At 34.7% G+C, this 23945-nt stretch overlaps 2 protein-coding genes and 1 long non-coding RNA gene across 6 annotated transcripts in view; 1 reads left to right on the forward strand and 2 right to left on the reverse strand.

The window, feature by feature from the left end:
* The window catches only part of LOC100331422 (formyl peptide receptor 2-like), a 2865-nt gene extending 491 nt beyond the window's left edge, over positions 1 to 2374 (reverse strand). The window contains exons 1-2 of the mRNA XM_068213640.2: positions 2371 to 2374; positions 1 to 1759 (exon numbers count right to left, since the gene is read on the reverse strand). The exon at positions 1 to 1759 is cut by the window's left edge and continues 491 nt beyond it. Of these exons, the coding sequence (XP_068069741.1) occupies positions 813 to 1759; positions 2371 to 2374 (951 nt within the window). The 3' untranslated portion in view covers positions 1 to 812. The remainder of the gene's footprint in view (positions 1760 to 2370) is intronic.
* Positions 2375 to 6377: 4003 nt separating this feature from the next.
* On the forward strand, positions 6378 to 19044 carry LOC141377904 (uncharacterized). Its single transcript, XR_012391017.1, has 4 exons — positions 6378 to 6431; positions 7683 to 7774; positions 18578 to 18773; positions 18860 to 19044. It is a non-coding gene; the product is annotated as an uncharacterized lncRNA (long non-coding RNA).
* Positions 15711 to 21915, reverse strand: si:dkey-42l23.2. 4 transcript variants are annotated; one of them, XR_012391014.1, is made up of 4 exons: positions 21833 to 21915; positions 18214 to 19570; positions 16037 to 16160; positions 15712 to 15785 (listed from the first exon to the last, which is right to left on the reverse strand). XR_012391014.1 is itself a non-coding variant. In XM_005173403.6 (2 exons), the coding sequence occupies exons 1-2, from the start codon at positions 21834 to 21836 to the stop codon at positions 18543 to 18545; spliced, it is 1032 nt and encodes a 343-aa protein (XP_005173460.1). In that variant the 5' UTR covers positions 21837 to 21915; the 3' UTR covers positions 15711 to 18542. The 4 variants fall into 4 exon arrangements, 1 of the variants encoding a protein (XP_005173460.1); XR_012391013.1 differs by having other exon boundaries at positions 17918 to 19570; XR_012391011.1 differs by having other exon boundaries at positions 15712 to 16160.
* Between the last annotated feature and the right edge of the window lie 2030 nt (positions 21916 to 23945).

Genomic DNA, 23945 nt, shown 5'->3' on the forward strand with positions numbered 1-23945 from the left:
TTACCTGACGTAAAGTAAGTTCACTTTCGCTTTTGCTCTTGTGGATAGGGAAACCTTTACGCACAGACATCAATTAGCCTATAAATAATTAATTTTGTTTGTTAAGCGCAAAGATTTGTTTCAAAACTATTTCTAAATTAATTTCTAATTTCCAGCAAACAAATAAATGAACAATAATAACGAAGTGTGTTCAAATAAGTTATATCCTAATACACATGCTGTGCCCCATATGGTCTAAAACCTGACAGGTGGGCAAATCTAAGCTTGTTTTCAATAAAACAAATATAAATATGGATATAATAAATAATACTGCTAATAATAATATTATACTAAAGCAAATTGTTATAAATGAACTGAAAAAGCCTTTTTCATATGTAAAGATATTTGCGTATTGCTCTACATCTTGTGTGTATAAGCAGTGTGTAAGTGAGGCGCAACTCTGCGCTGGACTTTAGACCGGCTTTGTTTTGGTCTAATGAAAAATCTATTTTAGTTTCTCAAAATAGCAACGCGCCAGCAGTGCGCCTCAGAACACCTCCCTTTTTAGACCAGAACGCCTATGGGTGCACATATGAGCGCAAATGAATTTGCTATTTAAAGAGCGTGGCGCAACACCTCAAAACAACTCTTGCGCCAAGCTGAAACTAGCAAACAAGTATTGCGCTGCGCCTTGTGCCACATTGCGCTGGGTGTATGATAGGGCCCTATAATTTACAAGATATGTCTTAGACAGAAAATTATGATGAATAGATTGTTTTAACTGTGATAATTATATACAGTATTAACAATGGTCACAAACCCTTGAAGGTTTTCTACATTTCTAGCAATTCAAGTGTGGTTTTCTTCTCTTGCTCATCATATTGTGTCTTTCTCATTTCTTTAATGTCCAGATGATCTTCAGCAAAAGCCGTCTCCAGCACCAGCACCAGAGACTGTTTCAGCTTCTTCTTATAATCATCACACATGAACACATAGAGAAATGGGTTCAGACAGCTGTTGAGATAAATCAGGAAGACACTAAAAATAAATAGCTTCCAAAATTGAAAAGTGAGAGTCCAATTATTATTTTGTGCAGTTAATCTATAAAAACAGCAAACATGGTGTGGAAATGAACAGATGAAGAAAGTCAGGATTACAGTTATAATGAGTCTGTATGACCTGAGCTGCTTCCCCATATTGAGGCGATTGATTTTTACTCCAATAGCGATGTATGAAGATGCAATGATCAGGAAGGGGATGAGAAAGGTCACTATAAATCGACATGTGACAAAAAATGTATATGTAACTTCAAAAATGTAAAAAGGGAGAATGTAGCCGATGGATGAAACCCAGATGATGATGCAAATGATTCTAGCTTTACGCAGAGTTCTGTTATTTTGAGCCCAAACAGCCATCCATGTGCGCAGGCATCGATCCAGACTGATAACTACAAGAAACAAAATGCTAGCAAACAGATTTAGAGATATTGTGATAGAGACAAAGTAGTTTGTGAAGGTACTGTGACACCCACTCAACCATAAGGAACGATCTATGATTGAAACTAAAATAAAGATGAAGTCTGCAATCGCCAAATTCAGAAACCAAATGGAGTTGACAGTTATCTTCATTCTGCAGCCTGCCAGAAATATGACCAGCCCATTTCCAATGAGACCCACTATAAGGGTGAAGAAAATGCAGGCAAGGAAGATTATAAATCCCTTGTTCTCCACAGTGCTCTTGTCTGTGGAGTTTCCAGTTTCATGTGCAGAACTGGCGTTTTCTAAACAAAGAAGCACAGTGGGACAGTCAGTGTGTCATTGTGCTGCGAAATCTTTTTCACAAGTCTACCCTTAGGTTATATTTATTGCTTGAGCAAATAATCAGCATATTTGTCATATCTCTTGTTGAGAACAGATTAAAAGAGAGGAATTGGTGTTGGGATCCTGGAAAACTGTTGTAGGACAGAGGATACACACACATGCAGACTACAGTTATCTTTATGGGGACTTTCCACAGATGTAATGTTTTTTATAAAGTACTAACATTAAACCCAATTCTAACAGAAAACAATCTACATTTTTAGGGATTCAATATGTTTAAAATGATTAGCTACTCTACTATATCTAATGGTGCTCCTAAAGCCTCATTAGAATAAAAATTTGTCATTTATATTTAATAACCTTGCATTTGCAGTTTATGGATTCATTGTGTAAGAAGGACAGATAGGTATGAAGGGTTCCTTGTTTGACAAAATACATCTAACTTTTGTGTTTATTTATGTGGATTTTATTATTATGTCTGTGCATTCTCTGTGTTATAAACAATCTTGTATTTATATTCTGAGAGCTTTTTATAAACATATAATATGCATAATAGATATAAATTTCTTACCCATGTTTTGAGGTGTCAATGCAGTGGAAAGAGTCGAGTCTTGATCTTGTTCCGTCTTCTTGCTTGTGCTGACCGATAGTTGGTTTTATACCGGACTCCAAACCCATCCCTATTGGCTAATAAGGCTCATTATGACATAAAGTTATAAATCATTATATATCACATAGGTCATCAGCAAACTTGATGAAATGATTAGAGATGTACAGTATCTGATATCACGAGTGGGCATCAAACCCACCACAGAACCTTTCCTGCCACACTAGAATTTGCTCTTGCTCAAAATGAAGCAAATAAACATTCAGACATTTTTAAGAAACTATAAAACATATAATGTGATGTTCTTTCTTACAAATATTCTCAGGCATACAGTGGCGGATATTAGTGATGCTCATTAACGACTAATGTCTAAAGACTGTGGCGTCCTTATTGAAATACAGATTCTATGTTGTGCAGTGTATGCTGAAGACAAATTCTGAAAAGAGGTTAGCATACCTGCAGCTCGCTCTCATAGTTCTAACATGGTCATCCACTAAGCAGGGCTGTGCATGTTTTGTATCTTGATGGGAAACCACATGGGAAAACTTGCAACTCTGTTCCCCTTTAAAGTGCTTGGAGTACCTAAAATGCAATATAAATGTAAGGAATTTTTATTATTATTATTATGTCAAATCTTCAGCTTTGAAGATTTCAGAAGACTCACTGTGACCTTACATCTGTGTGGACTTTGAGGATGACTCTTGATCAATGATCACTAATAAAAAACGAAATTTTCTTCATGTTATAATATAACATGATTTTAAAAACGTATATTAGATGATGTTAATCGTACAGCACATGTCTGTACCCAGCCCGGTGATAACATTTTGAAGTTATTCCTGTCATTTTGTATTCGTTTATGAGGTTTAAATGCTGCATTTTAATGACAATTTATTCACTAATTTTTGCTTGGAAGCTTGTCGGATGATAATGTGCATTAATTGATATATATTTACAGAATTTGGATCTGAAAAATAGTAAAAAAAAATAAAACATGGTAATAATATTAATAATCAGAGCTGGGTGTAACTCATTCCACAGTAGTGTGTTACTGTATTTTAATCACATTTTGGGGGAACACAGTAATGTAACGGGTTACATTTTGAATTTGTCTAATTGATTACAGTTACCAAAGTCAGTGTACTTGTGTTACATTACATATAGAACATATAAAACAATATTTGCTTTTTCTTAAATTACGTTTTCAGCTGCAACGACAGTAATGTGAAAAGGGTTGAGCTAATATGCTGAGCTGAATTGGCTGCTGTCGAGAGTGGTTGCTTCTTCCAGCCTTTAAAGAACTTTCAGCTGCTTTTAACTCGACCAGCAACTTGTTCAAGCACTTAACAGAAAGCATTCTAGGACAATACTCATCACTAAGGAGGAAACTGGCGCCCTAACACAGTGGCCCAACTCAGCCTTAACAGGCTAAATTGGATTTGTGTGTAGGATTGGAAGTAAAGGTATCCTCTGAAAATCTAAAGTGTAGCTGCGTATGGGGACATCCACATATTGCATCTTTTGCATGCGCAAGTTTGTTCCCAGCAAGAATTTTTTGTTTTTAAAAGATGTTTAATAGATGTCTAAACATAGTCATTTTGGCTAAAACAAAGCTAAATCTGGACTGTCAGTGAAAATCTAATTGACCTCTAGAATAAGAATATGCCAAAACTAGACTGGTCATCAAATAAACAGAAATGAATGACATGCAAAGTCTGTCTAATCTGTCTATTTGATGACAGGTCTAGGGCTATTCGATGTCTATTAGATTTTCACTGACAGCCCAAATTGAGCCTTGTCTTAGCCAAGCTGTCTACGTTTAGATGACTATTAGTCGTCAATTTAAAAAAAAAATTATTATTATTTTTAAAGATTTTAAAAAATCGTTTTGCCTTTATTAGAGAGGACAGCATTTAGACAGGAAGCAAAGTTGGATAGAGAGAGGGTGGGGGGTAAGGAAATCATCGAACTGGGATTCGACCACGGGACACCCTGACATGCTACTGCACCATTTGTTGATGCACTAACCACTAGGCTATTGCACCGACAAAACATCTTTTGAACACAAAATTGTTTGCTGTGTTATTTCCAATGAAGGCATGCAAGTAAACGACAAGATAGTTTGCCCAAATCTTAAAATGATCTTCTTAAATATTTTGAAGTTGTCAAGTTGCTTTGTTAAACCCATTATAATGTTTTTTTTTCTGTAAATATTAAATTACTAAAAGAACTGGAGGTTATTTTGTATGTTTTATATGTTCTAAAAGTAACTCCAAAATAAATTATTTAGTAATCTGATTACTTTTTACATAGAGTAATTAGTTTTGTAACAAAAGTACAAATTTCCAGTAGTTGTCAGTAGCTTGTAATCTATTACTTTTTAAGTAACTTACACTACGCTGTTAATAATAATGATGTGCTTTACTATTTTTCCAACCTCTCCTGTAAAAAGTGGTGCACAATATCAGCTGACAAGCTTCCAAGCACTTCTGGTTTACATACAATTTATAACTATAATTTTATAACATTATTTTCAAAGTCAAGTATGTATTTTTGAAATTTACATGTTGTACTGGATATCAGTGTGCTTATTTAAGGCAAAAGCCCATTTACACCATAAAAGATAGTTGATAATGATAAGCGTGAGACTTGTGATGTTAATACTGTTCTCACACTCTCACACCACATTCATTTCCGCACACAGTAGCCTACAAATCATCAAGACGTATACAGCAGGCCTAGTGGTGCTAAATGCTGATTTGGATATTTGGAAATCTCATATGTTGCTATACTCACAAGAACAAGGGCTGCAACAATGCAGTTTTAGGAAATTATTGGACAGAATACATGGAGTACAGTAACCTAAAAAACAAGATATTGTTTTTTAACACTCGATTATAATTCAACCAACTAACATAAATATTTTGTAAAAATGTCCAACTGTTTTTTTTGTGCTACTGTATATATATTTAGAATTCATTCATTCATTTTCTTTTTGGCTTAGTCCCGTTATTATTCTGGTTTCACCACAGCGGAATGAACTGGCAACTTAACCAGCATATGTGCCAAATCTCACGAGAAATCGTAAGTATTTGACGTTTTGTCAGTTTAGTGGCAAATTCGTTCGAATACGTACGAGTTCCGTCGTATGAAAATGTTTGACTTTAAAAAGGTGGCGTGGCACCTAACCCCACCAACTGTCATTGGGCAATGAGCAAATCGTACTAAATTGTATGAATTAGATTGTATGAATTAGTATGATTAGATTCATACAAATTAGCCACTAAATTAAAGTTACAAATTGGCATGAGATTGCATTGGTTTTACACAGCGGAAGCCCTTCCAGCTGCAACCCATCACTGGGAAACATCCATACACACTCATTCACACACATACAAAACGCACAAATTAGCTTACCCAACTGAACAATTTACGCAATTATTTGAATTGGGTGAATTGGGTTGTTTCCCAGTGATGGGTTGCAGCTGGAAGGCCATTCGCTGCGCAAAACATATGCTTAATAAGTTAGTGGTTCATTCCGCTGTGGCGACCCCAAATTAATAAAGGGACTAAGCCGAAAAGAAAATGAATGAATGTTTATACAGGATTTATTATTAATAATTCTGAACATATTTAAACCACAATTCATATATAATTCATTATTTGATTCAAGTTATGTCTTTAACACTGTGCTATTATTTAATAATATTAAAACTATGATATTATTATCTTTGATATTTTGCTAAACCTTCATTTAAAATGAAGTTTAAGGAAAAGTCAGTGCTCCAAAATGAGCTATTTTTGATGCACTGTTCTAAGCTATTTTGTAGTATAAATAGTTTAAGTAGTGCAAATAAGTGCACTTTACATACACTTCACGCACTGAACGGCCGCAGCTTTGCTCACGTAGCGGAAGAGGCGGAGCTATCGAGCTCTTCATTTATTTATTTTGGATCGTGAAATCAAACTTCTCCTACTAGAGTGATTATATCGCCTCCCGATGGTGAATGCGGTACTACTGGCAGGTAGGCTACCATTTGTTAGTTTGATTAATTATTTCACGAATTTAGCAACCGTCAAACATCATCTGGTGAAACGATTTGAATTTCAGGTTAACTTAGTAAACAACCAGCCGTTTGTGTTCCGTTTGGGGCGACACTAAATTTATATACTATGCTGTTGAGTGTGTAAGTGCATAAGGGCAGAGTGTGTGCAATTTGGGACACAGCAAGTCACATTCAAAAAGAACATACTGTATATTGGGCATTTGGACTGTCTCATAATATGAGTACTTGTCTTAGGACCTTACAGCATGTATTGTTAGCTATCATTCTTCAGAAACGGAATTGAAGAGAAGCTGGTCAGTAAAGCAATCTGTAGTAACAGATAAAATATTTTTTTGCTCAAATAACTATGTTTATTTCTTTCAAAAATATAATTCAGCCACACTCTTATGTTCTTTAATGATACAGTCATTGTAAATCTCCAGTTGTTACAATAAACAGAAGTGACTGCTGCAGCTCATTTAGGTAGAGATATTTACAGTTAAAGTCAGAATTATTAGCCCCCCTTTCATTTTTTTTTCATTTTTAAAAATATTTCCTGATGTTTAACAGAGCAAGGAAATATTTACAGTATTTCTAATAATATTTTTTTTAACATCGAGAAAGTCTTATTTGTTTTATTTCGGCTAGAATAAAAGCAGTTTTTAATTTTTTGAACATCATTTTCAGGACAAAATAAATAGCCTTTTTAAGCTATATATGTTTTAATAGTCTACAGGATAAACCATCGTTATACAATGACTTGCCTTAGTACCCTTACTAGTTAAGCTAATTAACCTAGTTATGCTTTTAAATGTCACCTTATGGTGTAAAGAAGTGTCTTAAAAATATCTAGTAAAATATTATTTACTGACCTCATGGCAAAGATAAAATAAATCAGTTGCTAGAGATAAGTCGTTAAAACTATTATGTTTTGAAATGTGTTGGAAAATTCTTCTCTGTTAAACCGAAATTGAGGGGAAAAAATAAACAGGGCGGCTAATAATTCAGGGGGCTAATAATTCTGACTTTAACTGTATATATGCTTAATAATTTTTTGTGCCAATCTGTGCAGCAAATTTATTGTTTTTAACAATGTATTTTAGTTGTATAATTTAATTTTACAGTACCGGATGACAGAACAGTTAGCATAATCTGCAGAGGCTTTGCTTATGTCACATTGTTTCCTGAAATGAAGTGTTGATAATATATTTACTTTTCTTACATCACCAGGGAAGCAAGTTTAGGGATTCGTCTGTAGGAGGAAGATTTCCTAATATCCCACTGTGCGGAGGAACCAGACATTATTCCCTAAATGGATCCAGGTAACCAGTTTGTAGTTTAATCATCCTCCATTAAAAGGGGAATTTTAAGGGAAGTTTATGAATAAACTAATTTTGAGAGGATCGCATACTTATGATTGACCAGGGCAGCTCTTGCAATAGATAACACATGATTCACCAATAAGATGATTTCAAACACGCAAAAATAGCCAGATTAGGAATAGTCCTTAGTGATCTTCATCTTGAAGAATCCACCCTGATAATCCACCCCAAATAATTTAAATAACTAAATAATATAATTAATTTAATTAACATGCAGTATATGGCTTCTATGTACATTGTTAATAATTGTTTGTAAAATCTACAGTAACTTACTGGTGGCAGTTTGCCAGTAATTTACTGTTAATCAATTACAGCAGTAATACAGTATTTACATTTACAGCTCCATTTATCGGAGTAGGGACTGCAGAGACTGCTAGACAGGGGTGTAACTTGAGGGGGTGTAACTTGTAGTAGAGGCATAACCTGGAAATTATGGAGATCTGGGTCACATGTCAAAAACTATGCTGTCGGCAAGATGGCACAGAGATTTTAACACTTTAGTCAGCGCCCTGACGAGAACTCATTGAGGCGCTGTTTTTCCACATGTCAATGTTTATGAATAGATTACACCAATAAGGACAAGAGTAATCTTGAAAAACTCTACATCAGTTTAATGCTACAACCCCTGTGTTTCTATATGCAAAACTAATATTGAACACGATACAATTTTTTTCCTCATGACTTCATAGTGTATAACTTTTTAAAATATTTTTTAACATGTAACTTCTCCTTTCACCACAGTAAAGCTCAAAGTGTTTTATTTTCAATGATGCATAATTTGTGTTTGTAGCTTACTGGAGTCAGGAACTGTTACTATATAAAGTTAGGTAGGTGTAAATCCCCGATATTGAGTGCTGGCTAACAGGTTAAGTGAAGTTTATATAAATACTAATTTTCGAGAGGATCAAATGCTTATTATTCACCACAGTGGGTCTCGCATTAGCAATCACATGATGAACCAATCAGATGAATCCAAACATACAAAAATAGCTGGATTTCCTTACCTTAGTCATCTTTGTCTTGAAGAATCAACCTCGACTCCTTCTCCTCTTTCTTAAATAGCCGAATTTTATTACCATAGTCATCTTCGTCCCAAAGAATCAACCTAGATTTTTTTCCTCTTTCTCTCAATACCTACCTGAGCTCAGACTCTTCTCTCTTCCGGCTAAATGGGAGGGAGCCCATTTAGCCCAAAGTCTAATTTGTTTCATTTCGGCTAGAGTAAAAGCAGTGTTTAATTTTTTAAACACCATTTAAAGGTCAAAATTATTAGCCCCTTTAAGTTACATATTTTTTCGATAGTCTACAGAACAAACAACGTTATACAATAACTTTCCTAATTACCCTAACCTGCCTAGGTAAACTAGCTAACCTAGTTAAGTCTTTAAATGTCAGTTTATGGTGTATAGTATCTAGTATAAATATATCTAGATATATTATAGTATAAAAAATCTAGTATAATATTATTTACTGTCATCATGGCATAGATATTTTAGTTATTATTCTAGTTATTAGAAATTAGTTATTAAAACTATTATGATTAGAAATGTGTTGAAGAAATATTCTCTCTGTTAAACAGAAATTGAGGAAAAAATAAACAGAGGGGGCTAATAATTCAGGGGGGCTAATAATTCTGACATCAACTGTATATGCTATATAATTGCAGGTTAACTATGTTTATATGTAATAACTTTAACTGTTAAAAGTAATTAGTCGCTAGTTAATTATTTAAATGTATTAGTAACTAATAAAGTGATGGTTAATATTAACCTTAACTTGAGCAAATTTGGTTGTAATGTAACAATGCACCTTTTGTAAAGCTGCTTTGAAACAAGAATTGTTGTAAAAAGTGCTATACAAATAAACTTGAACAGTTAGAATTTCAGTCACCACACAGTAAAGACAGTTTGTTCACAGTCCAGCCTTTAAAAGTTAGTTAGCAATATCCTAAATATATATAAAGGATATAAGTGCTTTATTTAATAGAGCAGTCTTTCTATCAACTGCAAATATACTAGGGTGCTTTTGAAAACTGATGCTTCCTCATTTGCTCGCCTCTTTGTCTTTACATTCATGACCTCGAAATGCATATTGAAGGACGTTGCAGTTCTCTAATTGTGTCTCAGACACAGACTCTGTGGTTTTGACCACTTGATTTGTACATGTGACAGGAAATAAGGGATGTAAGACTGTCTCAGTTATAAAAAGGGCAACACTTTATGCCCTTAATGCACATTAAAGACACATTATCTCTAATATCACTTTGGAGCGATATTAGTCTAAACGCATTTGATCATTCATCATGTTTATGCCCTGAAATAACTAGCTGTCAAAGAAAACTTTGCACTGTAAGTTAATTTAATTGTCACATAATTTGTGTAAAATGTAATGTCACACTACTTGCTTGTACTAAAGTGGGTATGCGTAGTCTGTTCATTTTTTTTTTTTTCAATTTTTATTTATCACTTAAGTAAAGCACTGCACTTGAATTGGTAAATTCAAAGGAACAGGATATTTTTAAAGAAATTAAGTTCATTTAAAGTATTAAATATACCAAACGTGTACATAACCTATGTAAAAGTGGTCAATTAAAAATACTGAGATGAATATAAATTCTTTTCCAACACTTGTTGTCACAATTTTGGTCATTGATCTTTTACCCCAAAAAACAATCTATCTCACATATTTCATAAAGTTTCCTAGTAATGGGTTGCAGCTGCAAGGCCATCCGCTGCGTAAAACATATGCTGGATAAGTTGGCGGTTCATTCCACTCGGGCGACCCCTGATTAAAAAAGGTACTAAGCCTAAAAGAAAATAAATGAATATTTAAAAAAGTCATGTTGATAAATTTTTCCTGATGTGTGGACAAATTCTAAATTTGTGGCTATGTCTACGCAAATTAGAAATCATTTAAATAATTTAATTAACTCACTTCCTATTGATAGGTTGCAGCTGGAACGGCATTCGCTGCATAAAACAAATGCTATGGTTAATTTTGCTGTGTTGACCCCTGATTAATAAAGGGACTAGACCGAAAACAAAAATATGAATAAAATGAATAATTAACATAAAGTACATGGCTTTTTTCATATTTACACTGTTGATAATTTCCTGTCGAATCTACAGTAACTTACTGGCAGCAGTTTGCCAGTAAGTTACTATAAATTAATAACAGCAATAATACAGCATTTACATTTACAGCTCTATTTATCTGAGTAGGGTCTGTAGGGACTGCAAGACGGGCGTAACATGAAAGGGGTGTAACTTGTAGTAGAGGTGTAACTTTAAAGTTATGGAGACCCAGGTCACATGTCAAAACTATGTTGTCAGCAAGATAGTGCTGTACCAATCAGTTAACATCCACACCTGCTCCACACATAAACCCAACCAACACAGTTATTAACGTATACACCTTCCCAAACCGTAAACCCAACTATCACAGCTATTAGCATCTACACCTTCCCCAACGCTAAATCCAACCATCATAGTTATTAATGTCTACATCTTCCCAAACCCTAAACCCAGCCATCACAGTTAATGTCTACACCTTCCTAAACTCTAAACCCAGCCATCACTAATGTCTACATATTGGCTTTCATATACTCGATGTGCTCACCATTTATTTGCAACCACAAGGGACAACACCGAGTAGGCTAACTGTCATGACAAAACGGATGAAGAAGTCAGCAAGTGGAGTTGCTAAATTAATGAATACTGTATAATACTATATCAAATGAATAGGTTGTGGATAAATTTTGAGAAAACTCATGACAATATTTGCTAAAAATGTTTTTCGGTAAGTATTTCCACCATCTTGCCAACAACATCTTGTTGTAACATCTTGCATGGTTCAATTGGATCTTGATAACTGCATGTTAGGCCTCTTTAAATTATTACGTTATGCCCTCTTCATGTTACAAGTTACAAGCTACAAGTTACACCCCCCTCTTGCATTCCACAGGCAGATACACTTGATTTATCTTGCTCTATATGCATTTCCAATAGTGTAAAATGCACATGATTTTCTTTTTGTAGGCTATATAATTCATATATATATACATATATATATATATATATATATATATATATATATATATATATATATATATATATATATATATATATATATGATATATAATATAATTTCTCACTTTCTTCAGCTTTATCAGCAGTCACCATATTAGACTGAACCACCAGGCGAAATGTATAATATATAACTAAATTAGATTTTGTTTCACTTAACTCTAAGTTGTCAAAGATTAGACCATTTCTGTAGCTGTTCCATTCTGGGAATAAGATTTGTCTGGGAATATTATGACTCTGGGAATGGACTCTTTTGTACATCTGTCTGTTTGAAAGCATTGTCAAATTAATTGCATACAGATTTCATGCATTAAGACAAAACCCACCACAAAAAAAAAAAAAAAAAAAAAAAAAAAAAAAAAAAAAATATATATATATATATATATATATATATATATATATATATTGCAAGCCTCTTATAGGTTTCTATCAGTTGTTGAATGTCGGGGATTGCACGCACGTCATACTTTTGCCAAGTACGATGCTTTCCTGGATTAACATCTATGTTGATCCTGTAACATAATTTTTTATTTAAAAATGTAATCCATCACTCTTTCATAACCCTAAACCCAACCATAACTGTAAATTTTTCTAAAATCAGAGGGGAATAATAGTTGGATAACAATCATGTAGAGGGCATAAACCTAACCATAAGTAACATATTGTAAATGGTAAACGTATCCTTAAATTCTGATTGGCTGATTGGAATGTTGTTCCAGGATCAGCATAGATGTTAATTCAGGAATATGTCCTACTTAATGAAATTTAATAAAGTTGACAAGGGAGTTCACAGCATTTGTTTTCTGTGAAAATAGATTGTCCAAATGATGACTAAAGGCAGATTGTAGTTGAATCATGCTAACCAAAATAGAATGTTACATAGTAATCATGATTCATTTAGTCCAGGCCCACAACACAATTGTGACAGACAGTGATTAAACCTGACCATAGCTTTTGTGTGATGGTTTGAAGTAATGGGAAATTGTGTCTCTCACTAGAGGGCGGTAGTTAACCATTTCACTCTAACCATATACAGGAAGACAATTACAGTTTTTCTTAGTGGCTATAGTGCATTTCCAACAACACTTCACATTTGCACAACAGTTAATGCATTTCTCAAAACAATTAGGACAAACTGCAAAACCTTGCTGATAACTTTCAAAAGTGTGTTACTTGCTTAAATTGGATAGCTCATTCCTTAAAAGCAAGTATTGATGTTAATGAAAGTGTCAGTGTCATCAAGATGAAAAGTCCTGACACCATTGTTTATGAACATGAAAGTCAAATGGCTTCGTCATGTTTTCATTATGATCGTTTACTCTGTACATTCTTTCCAATGCAAAAAAGTCATTATTTGGTGACACTTCCTGAAAATGCTCAAGACAGCACTATATACTATTTGCACAGCCATTTGAAAACTACAGTAAAGTTAGACATCACTGCATTTAGTGAGGCATCTGAGTACAAGACACTGAATATGTGTTTCACATGTTTACTGCATTTGCTCTTTGCAGTTCTAATTTATTCACAGCATTGTGCAAAAGAATAAACACACCCTTATTTACAACAAACATAAACTCTCTTAGGGTAGAGCTGAGCACAGCTGTAAACAACATTGCAGCACATCTTGGAACTGACCCTATAACATACACAGGTCTGTAAATCATTCAAAAAATTGTTCATTTTAGAAGACATTTTCAGGAAAAAAGATTTTATAAAAATTGTTAGACAGATTTCGACAACTATAGTTGTCGAAATCTGTCTAACAATTTTTATAAAATCTTTTTATAATACTATAAAAAAACTATAGTTGAACTATAGTTCAACATTTTTGAATGTAATGACTCAAGTAATGAAATGAGGACTATTAGTTTTCTATGGAATGACTATTCAGCATTCACAAGTTTAGTTAATGTTGACTGACATGACATAAGCAAATGATAATGTTATAAAACAGCAGAAAGTTGTATGAAAGCAATTGATGCATGTCCAAAGCATTTGCAATTTGTTGGAAGGAATGAGAGACTGCTACTATATGATGTGTTTTGAGAAATGCATTAACTGTTGTGCAAATGTAAATAGTGTTGTGAGAAATGCACCAAAGCCACTGAGAAAAACTAATTGTATTGTTAGAAATGGACAAATTGTCCCTTTCAGTATTTGACGTGACTGCACTGCACTGATGTACTCCATTGCAGTGCTCTGTGGTAAGGAATACAACAATGTTCATTAAATTACATTTTACAGTTAGGGCTAACTTGTCAGCATCAATTTTGCAATTTGTGTATCTGTAATAGACACATCACAGGATGTGCAATTATAAATCGAGATTAAAATTGATCAGGAGCCACAGCTGAAAACGCTTAATTTGTGGAGTAATTGCAAAGTTTAACCATAAAGATACCAAAAAGGGAATCATCTGCACTGTAAACAAATGCAGTTTTTTTTCAAAATCATGCAGCTCTACATTTAAAGATGCAAAAAAAGTGGTACATTTTTTTTTGTTTTTTCGCCTCCATCAGTTGGGGAAGATTTGGATCCTTGTCACTGTTGCCTTTGGTTTGTTTGGTTGGAACTGCTAGATCTGCACATCGTGGAGCTGCTTACTTGTGGATCAGCCTTCAGTAGTGGCGTTTGTATTAAACAGAACTGATTTAAACTGAAATGACATTCATACTAAATTGAGCTGAATCAGTTTTAATATAACTAGAATTAGTACACCAGCATTATCCATTATAACTTTTAGATTTACTGGAATGTTCCACAGTCTGAATTATTGGCTTCTTCATTCTTATTTTTTTATTTTTGTTTACAATCTACATTGTAAAAGCACTATAGAAATAAAGATTGATTTTTAAAGATTGAAAATTGATTTTAATTAAATATATGATAACTAAAAATATTAAACAACAGAATATCCAATTATACAAATGTTATTGTGTGCAACTTTGACTTTTTTGTTTCAAATAGGGGTAAGTTCCCACCTAGAAATAGACCTAGAATTTAGTACTTTAAAAGAATGTCAAGAGATTTGAGGAAAACTTTAAATAAGCGGTTCCTTGTGAATTGCTTTGGCGCTTGATATCTACACAGTTTTGGTCTGTAATGCTTTATTATCTTTAATGGCTATCTACACATTTCATCAACAGTGCGGATAATTGCTAAAGAATATTTCAAAATGTTTCTTAAAACTGCTAAATCATACTGTGATAGATGCTGCTGTATTCATTTAGTCTGTATTTAATGAGCAGGCTGAAAAAATAAACATCAAAATATGCCAAATGATTAAATCAGCATTTTAGGAGCAGTTTTATTTGATAGTTATTTATTTGCCTGAATCACGTTTACAGGAAATTCAGAAGTAAGTTGCGTAAGGAATGCTTTCTGAAGTCTTTCCAAGTCACTGTGTTTCGAAACAATGCAATTCATTGGTAGGACATTCAGACAGTGGCCTCATATTGAGAAATAACTCCCTTTGTTGACCATGTCACTGTTACCTGTTTATTTAAAATATATTATTATTATTGTCTTCTATTCATTGCTCTCAACGTTTGCTTCAGTACCATTAGCAAATAAGGAGAATTGTATCTCAATAATTCTGAGTCTCAATTCGTTGTAGATTTGTTTAATCAAACACATTGGACGGACGGACGGACGGACAGATAGATAGATAGATAGATAGATAGATAGATAGATAGATAGATAGATAGATAGATAGATAGATAGATAGATAGATAGATAGATAGATAGATAGATAGATAGATACAAATAAGACAAGCAGATGGAAATATTATGTTGACATCTTTGCTCAAAGACATTTTAATAAGCAAATACAAGTAGACAGTACAAAAACATTTGTAGTTTTCCTGCAAAAAGAATACAAAACAGCCTTTTAAAAAATCGCAACCCATATAGACACAGCAACATTGAACAATAGCGAGAATTTTGGCTGGCTATCTGTTAGTCCAAACAATATCTGTCTATTCCTTTTAATACCACTTAAATTGCTGTTAAGGTGTATGTTTCAATTATCTAAACACAAGTGGCCAATGCTAAATGCAGGTGTAAACGAAGCCCATTTTTGGCCACTTCCTGATGTGGTTGAAAATCTGTTTACCCAGATTGCTTTTGTGGTGTAAACGGCCCTGAAATCAGATATGTTTAAATGCCATCTCCTCTCTGCCTTCTGACCTCATTCTTTATCAGTTTTGTTGTTGAAGTGCGCTGGCCAAATTTGGCATCTGAAATTTAAGGCAAAAAATATGAATAATTCTGTATTTAGTACTGGTAAAACAGTAGTTCCGGTTCTAACATAAACCCAAATCAAATCAGAAACTATCGAGTTTTACTTATCTCTTCATGCATTCATATGACCTCCCATTAAAAAGTCAGAAAGGAGTCTAAAGTGGACAAAATAGACGAGTTTGGTCTACTTGTGATCCAATCCAACAACATGCATCTTTATACATGAAAACAAGGCCTAACGCCCAATTCACACAGGGCTTCAGCGTCAATGCTTGACAGAGGGTGTGTCTAAAGTTAAGGCTGACACAATTGTCATAGCTGCATCAGCCAATGAAATTAGTCCGCAAGAGATTACTGTCTGAGCTGGTGTATTTGCATAAAGCATTCTGATTGGCTGATGTGTCTGTTGGCCCCTTGAAAATTTGAGAAGTTCCCAACTTCTGCAGCAAGCAATGTCATGGAAGCGGTGCCGATGGATCAACAATGCAGTTCGGCAACACCTGAGTTCAAAGTGAATGGGAAGCATTGACGCTGATGCCCCGTGTGAATGGGTCGTTAAGCTGCCTTTTCACTGCACACTGCATATATATATATATATATATATATATATTTTAATATAGTCTTTTTTTCTGTTTTCCAAACATAACGACCGTATGCAAACAGCCGGTTGCATACAGTATAGTTGCAGGAGTATATTTTAATGGATCCACACCTCAAATCGGATCAGAATTGTCTGCATACGGAGATGATCGGAACTCCACGCATCTCCCGGACTACTCTCTTTTGGAAATGAATGACTTCAAGTCTGTCACTTGTTATTTGTCATGTGCAGTGGAAAGGCAACTTTGGATCAGGGGTGCTCAACATTGTTCTTGAAAATCTACCATCCTGCAGTGTTCAGCTCCAACTCTGATCAAAATTAACTAAATCAATTCAGTAGGATTTAAAGGAGCACTTGGTAATTAAAGACAGGTGGCTTTGATCAAGGTTGCAGCTAAACTCTGCAGGAAGGTAGATCACCAGGAGCAAGGTTGGGCATCCCTGCTTCAGATTGTCTTTAAAGCAAATATGGCTTTTAGTGACTACCTTTAGATAGACATCAGTAATAAAATTATTTGCTTTAAATTGAATAAGACAATAATATGATTAGGGTGTTTACACGAGTTGCTTGTTGAATGTTCCTGTCATGATCCTGTTTTCCATGTTATAGCACATAGATCGATAACGTCATTGCGTCACCACCCTATCCACATTTCCTGTGAAGTTTTATGTAATTTCAAGTCAGGTTTGTCGACTTTAATTGCAGTTTGGCACTTTCGATTTCATACAGGTACATTTCATGCATGGCCCCATGACAAACTAGATATTGGATGTGCTATGAACTGCTGGTAGAGTGTAGTTTTAATGGAATTTAAACTACTGTTTACATGTACTGCACTTCAATAATGACACTAAAATCAGTGTACTTCACATGTCTTAATTCCATTTCTGTTTAGTTCTATTATGACCTTAGTCAGATTAAATGAATCAAAAATCAATGTTAACATAGTAGACTCTTAATCAGGGTATTGTCTTAATCATATAAAAATTGGATTAATGGTGTCTATGTAAACATACTCAGTGTTGCCAAGTCCTCAGTCCTCCATTAGAGATGATCTACAGTTGCAGCAGGTAATTTGTTCAGTCTAATGAACTAAACCGACTTGCAGACAAAGACAGACTTGCAGTTTGTGGGTTGTTTGTTACAACCTACCTGGCAACCCCAATGGCATCAAGGCAGCACAGTGAAGAGTTTGTTAATACCCTCAAAGTTTGGTAATGTGCTCAAAATTGGACAAGAGTGATTATTCACTAGGTGAATGTGTCTCTCTTGTGATTCAATCCACCAAAACACATCTCAAAATGTATAAACAGGACCATAGATTTTTTAATCAAATATGGCTTTCAGTGTTGCCAAGTCCTCAGTTGTCCTGCAGAATTGAGGCATTGGTTGTTTTTCAGTCCTAAAGCGATGATGGAAAAATAAGCACATTTAGAGGGGTTTCTTACACAAATCTGGCATCCTTCACATCCTTTTCATGTCATGATCTGGCATCCTTCATGTTGTTCTCAAAACCTTTGGTATTGTTGTCTAAAGCGGACCAAATGGCTGAATGAAATCACCAGGAGCAATCAGAAATATGTCTTAGATTGTCTTTAGATCAAATATGGCTTTCAGGGAGGCCTAGTCTTCTGTTCTCCCATAGTATCTGTTAGGTTGTTTGCAATATCAAGGAAGCCTGCAGTTTATGGGGGTTTCTTATGAAAACATGGAATCCCTTATGGGTTTTGTGGGGAGTTTGTTTTTGTGCTTGGAATGACTATTGAAAGCTGCTTTTCTATAGAGTTGTTTTGTTGTCCTGGCTGCTAGCAGAAGATGAGAAGGTTGCGTCGTTTGGCTGTTGGAGACCTTGTGATTCTGAGAAGGCTGAGCAGGTGGACTGACGTGTTCGGAAAGGCAGATCTTCAGCAAACGCTGTCTCCAGCACCAGCAGCAGAGACTGTTTGAGCTTCTTTTTAAACTCCTCGCACATGAACACATAGAGGATGGGGTTCAGACAGCTGTTGAAGTAAGCCAGACTGCCAACAAAGGGTCCTATATTATATAATACTTTTCGAATGCCACTCCATTCATCTTTCCCCTTTGTCATTGCAGTAATTAGCTGCTGAAGATGAAAGGGAAGCCAACATATGAAAAAGGCCAGGATTACTGATAAAATGACACGGAAAGGCTTAAGTTTCTTCCCTCTTTTAAGACGTTTGGCCCTCACTCCTATAGCAATGTATGAAGATGCAATGACTAGAAAGGGGATGAGAAAGCCCACAATAAACCTGTATGTGAACAGAAAGTTTATATTGGTACCAGGATTGTATTTGCATGTTTTATTCTCTCCTGAACGGCAGATGACAAACGGTATGCTGCAGCAGATGGATAAAACCCACACAAATGCACAGATGATCCTGCCTTTGAAAAGAGTTCGCTTATTTTGAGCCCAAACAATCCACCAGGTGGACATACACCGGTCCAGGCTGATAGCGGTGAGCAAGAAAATGCTGGCAAACATGTTCAGCACTGACACAAAGGAGGCTAACTTGCACATGAAGTCACCAAAGTACCAAACCCTCTTGTTAATCAAGGTAAATATGGTCAGGATTAAAAATAAGATGAAGATGAAGTCTGCGATCGCCAGGTTTAGAAACCAAATGGAGTTGACAGTTGTCTTCATTTTGTAGCCCGTCACGTATATAACAAGTGCGTTTCCAATGATACCCACTGCAAAGATTACAGTAGTGATGCATATATTGAAGATTTCAGTGGCTGTTAACTCCTGCTGCATTGTGTTGTTCAGTCCCATAGTATTGTTTGCTAAAAAAAAATAGAGAGAGTGAGAAAACTGTTAAAAAAGAATTTCATTTCTGACTTTTCCTTTTTACTGTAAATCAGATTTAAATCTTTGTCAGATATAATTAGATTTTTCTTAAATATTTTTCCACAAAAATTTGTTGCATGTTCTTAAAAAATCTAAAATATTTAGTTTTTAAATTAGAAAGTTTACTAGTTTTAATTTTTTTTGTTATATTTTGAAAAAAAAAAGATTTGTACATATAAACAAAGCTAAAAAAATGAAGACAACATCAGTAGAATACAAGCAAAACCTGGCAGCATCAGCATCATTTTGTCAACTTACAATTACACTTGGCTTTGAAAGTAATTTATGAAAGGTCTCCACATGGCAGTGAACTTGGACCTAGAAGCATTTAAATCAAGTCTTATTTTTTTCTAAAGTAAGGAAATGCAACACATCATTATCATTGATTAATTAGCTTCGGCTTAAAAAATAAAAGTAACCAGGATTTTTTACAGTGCAGTTAAGTGATTTACACAAACATCTTTACAAAATATTATGGAATAGGATAAAAAAAATATTTGACCAAAATACAGACTGGGACGTAACCAAAACATATGGGCTAATGTAGCAGGGGACTGCTTACATCTTGTACAGGTGGGGTCAACAGAGGTATACATCGTTTCCAGCTTGGCCTTGGAAAGATGAAGTCTTTGTACCACTTTAAATTGTATAAGGCTATGTCAAGCACAAATATATAGCCTCATTCCAGTCACATCTGTCAAGCTGATTTTAAGGTGTAGTTGCCAGGAGTCTCTTTGAGTAGATTTAGAAGTGGATACTAATGATGCAAACTTAGTATATAAACTAGAAATGGTTCTACTTTGGAAACAGTTGATCAGGAAAAAGTTGAGCAATAGGATTTTGTTCAGGAAGGGCATGAAAATTGGGAAATTTAAACCTGTAGATATTAAAAAAAAAGAAGTGGGCTTTGGCAATTTTAAACAGATTCTAATTGGGTAAAATACAAGAAACAGCTAACAACAAAGAGATCTTTAAATGTTTAGATGCCTTTTTTTTAACAAAGCAAGAATGTTTGGTCATTCAAAGGCTGAAAAAATCTATTGGCGAATTACAATTTTTGCTTTAAATGTGAAGATAAACACACTGTAAAACCCAAAATGTGAAGGTAACTCATACCATTTGAGGAAACCAATTGCAACAAACCATTTAAGTTCAAAAACTAATCCTAATGAGTACTGTTAACTGAATCAATTTGAGTAAACAAAGCAATTTGACCACAGTAAAACCTGATAAATGAAGAGAACTTAAACCAAGTTACCGAGTAGTACAAGTACAGAGTATGAAACCAAATAAGTTAAGGTAACTCAAACCATTTGAGGAAACCGATTGCTATAAACCATTTGAGTTAAAAAAAAAAAAAAAAAAACTAATCAGAGTACAGTACTTCATTTAAGATGAAGTACTGAGGTATTTAATTCACTCATTACCATCAACACTGAGTTCAAAGCTCTTTTCAAATAAGTAGAATTAACTTTCAGTCAATTTTGAGTGAACTACACTCATTTCGTATGATAAAGTTGACTGTTGGGTTTTACAGTGTAGGTATACTTTTGGTTTTTACTGCTTTTTTTTTAAATGATGGCTCATTGTTTAAACATACTTTGTCAGCAAAATTGTCACATGCAAAATATACCACAAGACACCAGCCAGTGTCGAACATGCAGTGCTGTAACTCAAAATTAATATTTTACTCTTGTTCTTATCTCAATGCTGCTGGTGTCAGTTTTGCATCCAAGCAAATGAAGTTTGCTTTAGCCTGCATTTGCATTAATACAGTTAGAAATGTCTCATCCTGTATAAAATGACCACAGCTTTTTCACCACTGCTGACTGCTCAGACAGCACGTATTGCACAAGTAAACCCTCCAAGAACTATAGCCACAATAGATTTAAAATATATATGTTTTTTGTTTGTCATTTTATCTTAAACTAGTGGTTTAAACCAAAATTCAACAGCACCATTAGATGATGAGATTATATTTATAGTCAAAGCTTTCAAGTCAAGCTACGTGATGTTGATCAAATCAACAAATCAAGATAATGAAGCTCAACCAGAAGGGTGGAGGACTCAATAATGCATGTCATTTCGAAAAGGCTGTAGACATACAATTCTTTTTACCTAAAGGAGCATTAAAACTAAGTTGTTATTGTATATGTGGTATCAAATGCTCTGGAATTTTAATAGATATAGGTTCTTACCCATTTTCAGTCCTTTCCCCCTGTCCTTCCTAGGGTGTTTGTTATCAGAGCTCTCAACAGTGTCTTCACATGAGCAATTGCTGGCTGTTTCCCCTTGTATGAAAGAGAGAGTGCGGGGAGGAGTAATGATGCAACAAGGGAACTATGCTTCTGTAGAAAGCTGTTTTGAATATGATATTTTAATGGAGACAATCTCCCATACTGGAATCTTGTTATAGTACTATAAATAACACTGTTATCAACAAGATCTAAAATAAGTAATATAATATAAAGTTAAATAATAAATGCACTTTAGAATGAAGAGAAGTGTAGAGAGCTGATGATTCTTTAATTTGATGTTGGTGTTTTGAGTATGCTTGACTATATATGTTATTATGTAAATATGCAAAATATGATTTGACATCTTTTGAGGATAATATAGTTGACCTTTTTTGAGTGTTTTAAAGCAGCATCGATGGCGCCATCTAGAGGACTATCTTCTGTCTCCCAATTATAAATAATAGGAGGTCCAAAAGTTTACATTCATATAATTATTAATCACCTGTTTCTAAATTGTCAGTCTCTAAAAGTGAGGGGGACGTATCCCCCTGGCTACGCCCTTGTTTAAATCTCAAAGTATATATAAATAAAATAAAATGTATATTTTTTTCTGTGTATTCTAACTTGTTTTTCCAGATTTTGCTATAATGGACTTTGGATCACAGCATGCTTTTGCTTGCATTGCATGTCTTCCACTTCATTTGTAGTCACTAAAGCTAAAAGCGTCTGGAATATGAACAAATATGAACTCATAAAAAGGGCAGACATTGTAAGCCATTTAGACTAACTCGTCATTTATACAAATTGGACATAAAAGCACCATAAAAGCAGTCCATATGGCTCATAATAGTCTCTTTGAGCCACTTGTTAGCCCTGTGTGAGGAACAGATTGCTATTTCTTGGCAATCATGAGTAGGTTCATTGAAATTTATGTACAAATACTGTTAGCAGTCAGTTGTCATGACATTCTTTCATTTGTTGAACACAAAGGAAGAAATACTAAGAAATGTAACACTTTACAATAACAGTACATGAATAATGATGCATTAACCACTTTAACTCCGCTGACCCGGTCCATGGTGTGACGTCATCGACTTTCGCTTTAAGATTAAAAGGGCTAGGGATTTAAATTGCACCAGACCCCTGTAAGTGGTTTGAAAGTGTAGAATCTATATTTTATGCACATATGCATCACTTTGGTTTTTATTCTACTGTACAAAATGTTTTTACACCTAAATACACAGTGTTTTGGATACCCGGGCTGGGTATTGAACATTGGTTCAGTTTCATATTTTTCATATGTCACATGTACAAGTTATAGCTCAAATGAAAGCTCTTGCCGGTGCTCATACGGTTCTAGCATTCTTTTTACTGAATTATATTCACATATCAAACAGTTGCCAAATGAATGGCGGTGTTTCCATGGCGCAGAAATGTAAACAATACATTCATGATCAATAAGCAGCCCCAGATAGCACAGACAGCTGTCTTCTCTTACCTTATGCTGTGTGCTTCAGGGCCATTCTCCTCTGTTTTTTAGGTGATGTGCATAAGTAATCCTTTTATATGTCAGACGTGGTCCAAATATAGTGAATTATGTTTTATCAAACAAAAGAATAGTGAAATATGAAAACAATCATTGATCCCTGTGGCTTGTACAGCACCTCTCATCAGTTGGAATTAGGGTTGTAACAATATACCGGTATGACGGTTTACCACGATTTGAACGTGCACGATTATCATACCATGAACAATTGCATATCAACGGTTTTAACCCTTAAAGACCGAGACAGCCGCCCGCGGCTAAAAATAAGTATTGCTCTTAAATGTTTAATAACTTTTGATCCGCTGATCCGATTCATACAATTCAAAGATTGGCATAAAGAAGAGAATCTCAGCTTTCCAGTGCTGTATCACATAACATTCGCGGACTTTCAGAGGCTCCGGAATCAGTGCGGTTACGTCATCAACATTTGACAACGCTGATTTGACAAAGAAACGCTCGTCACTGTGTCTCCGGACAAATCAGACATGATACATTGATGCATTGTCCCTCCTCCATGCCCAGATTGGT

The sequence above is a fragment of the Danio rerio genome, chromosome 15 (assembly GCF_049306965.1).
Source record: "Danio rerio strain Tuebingen ecotype United States chromosome 15, GRCz12tu, whole genome shotgun sequence".
Taxonomy (NCBI): Eukaryota; Metazoa; Chordata; class Actinopteri; order Cypriniformes; family Danionidae; genus Danio; species Danio rerio.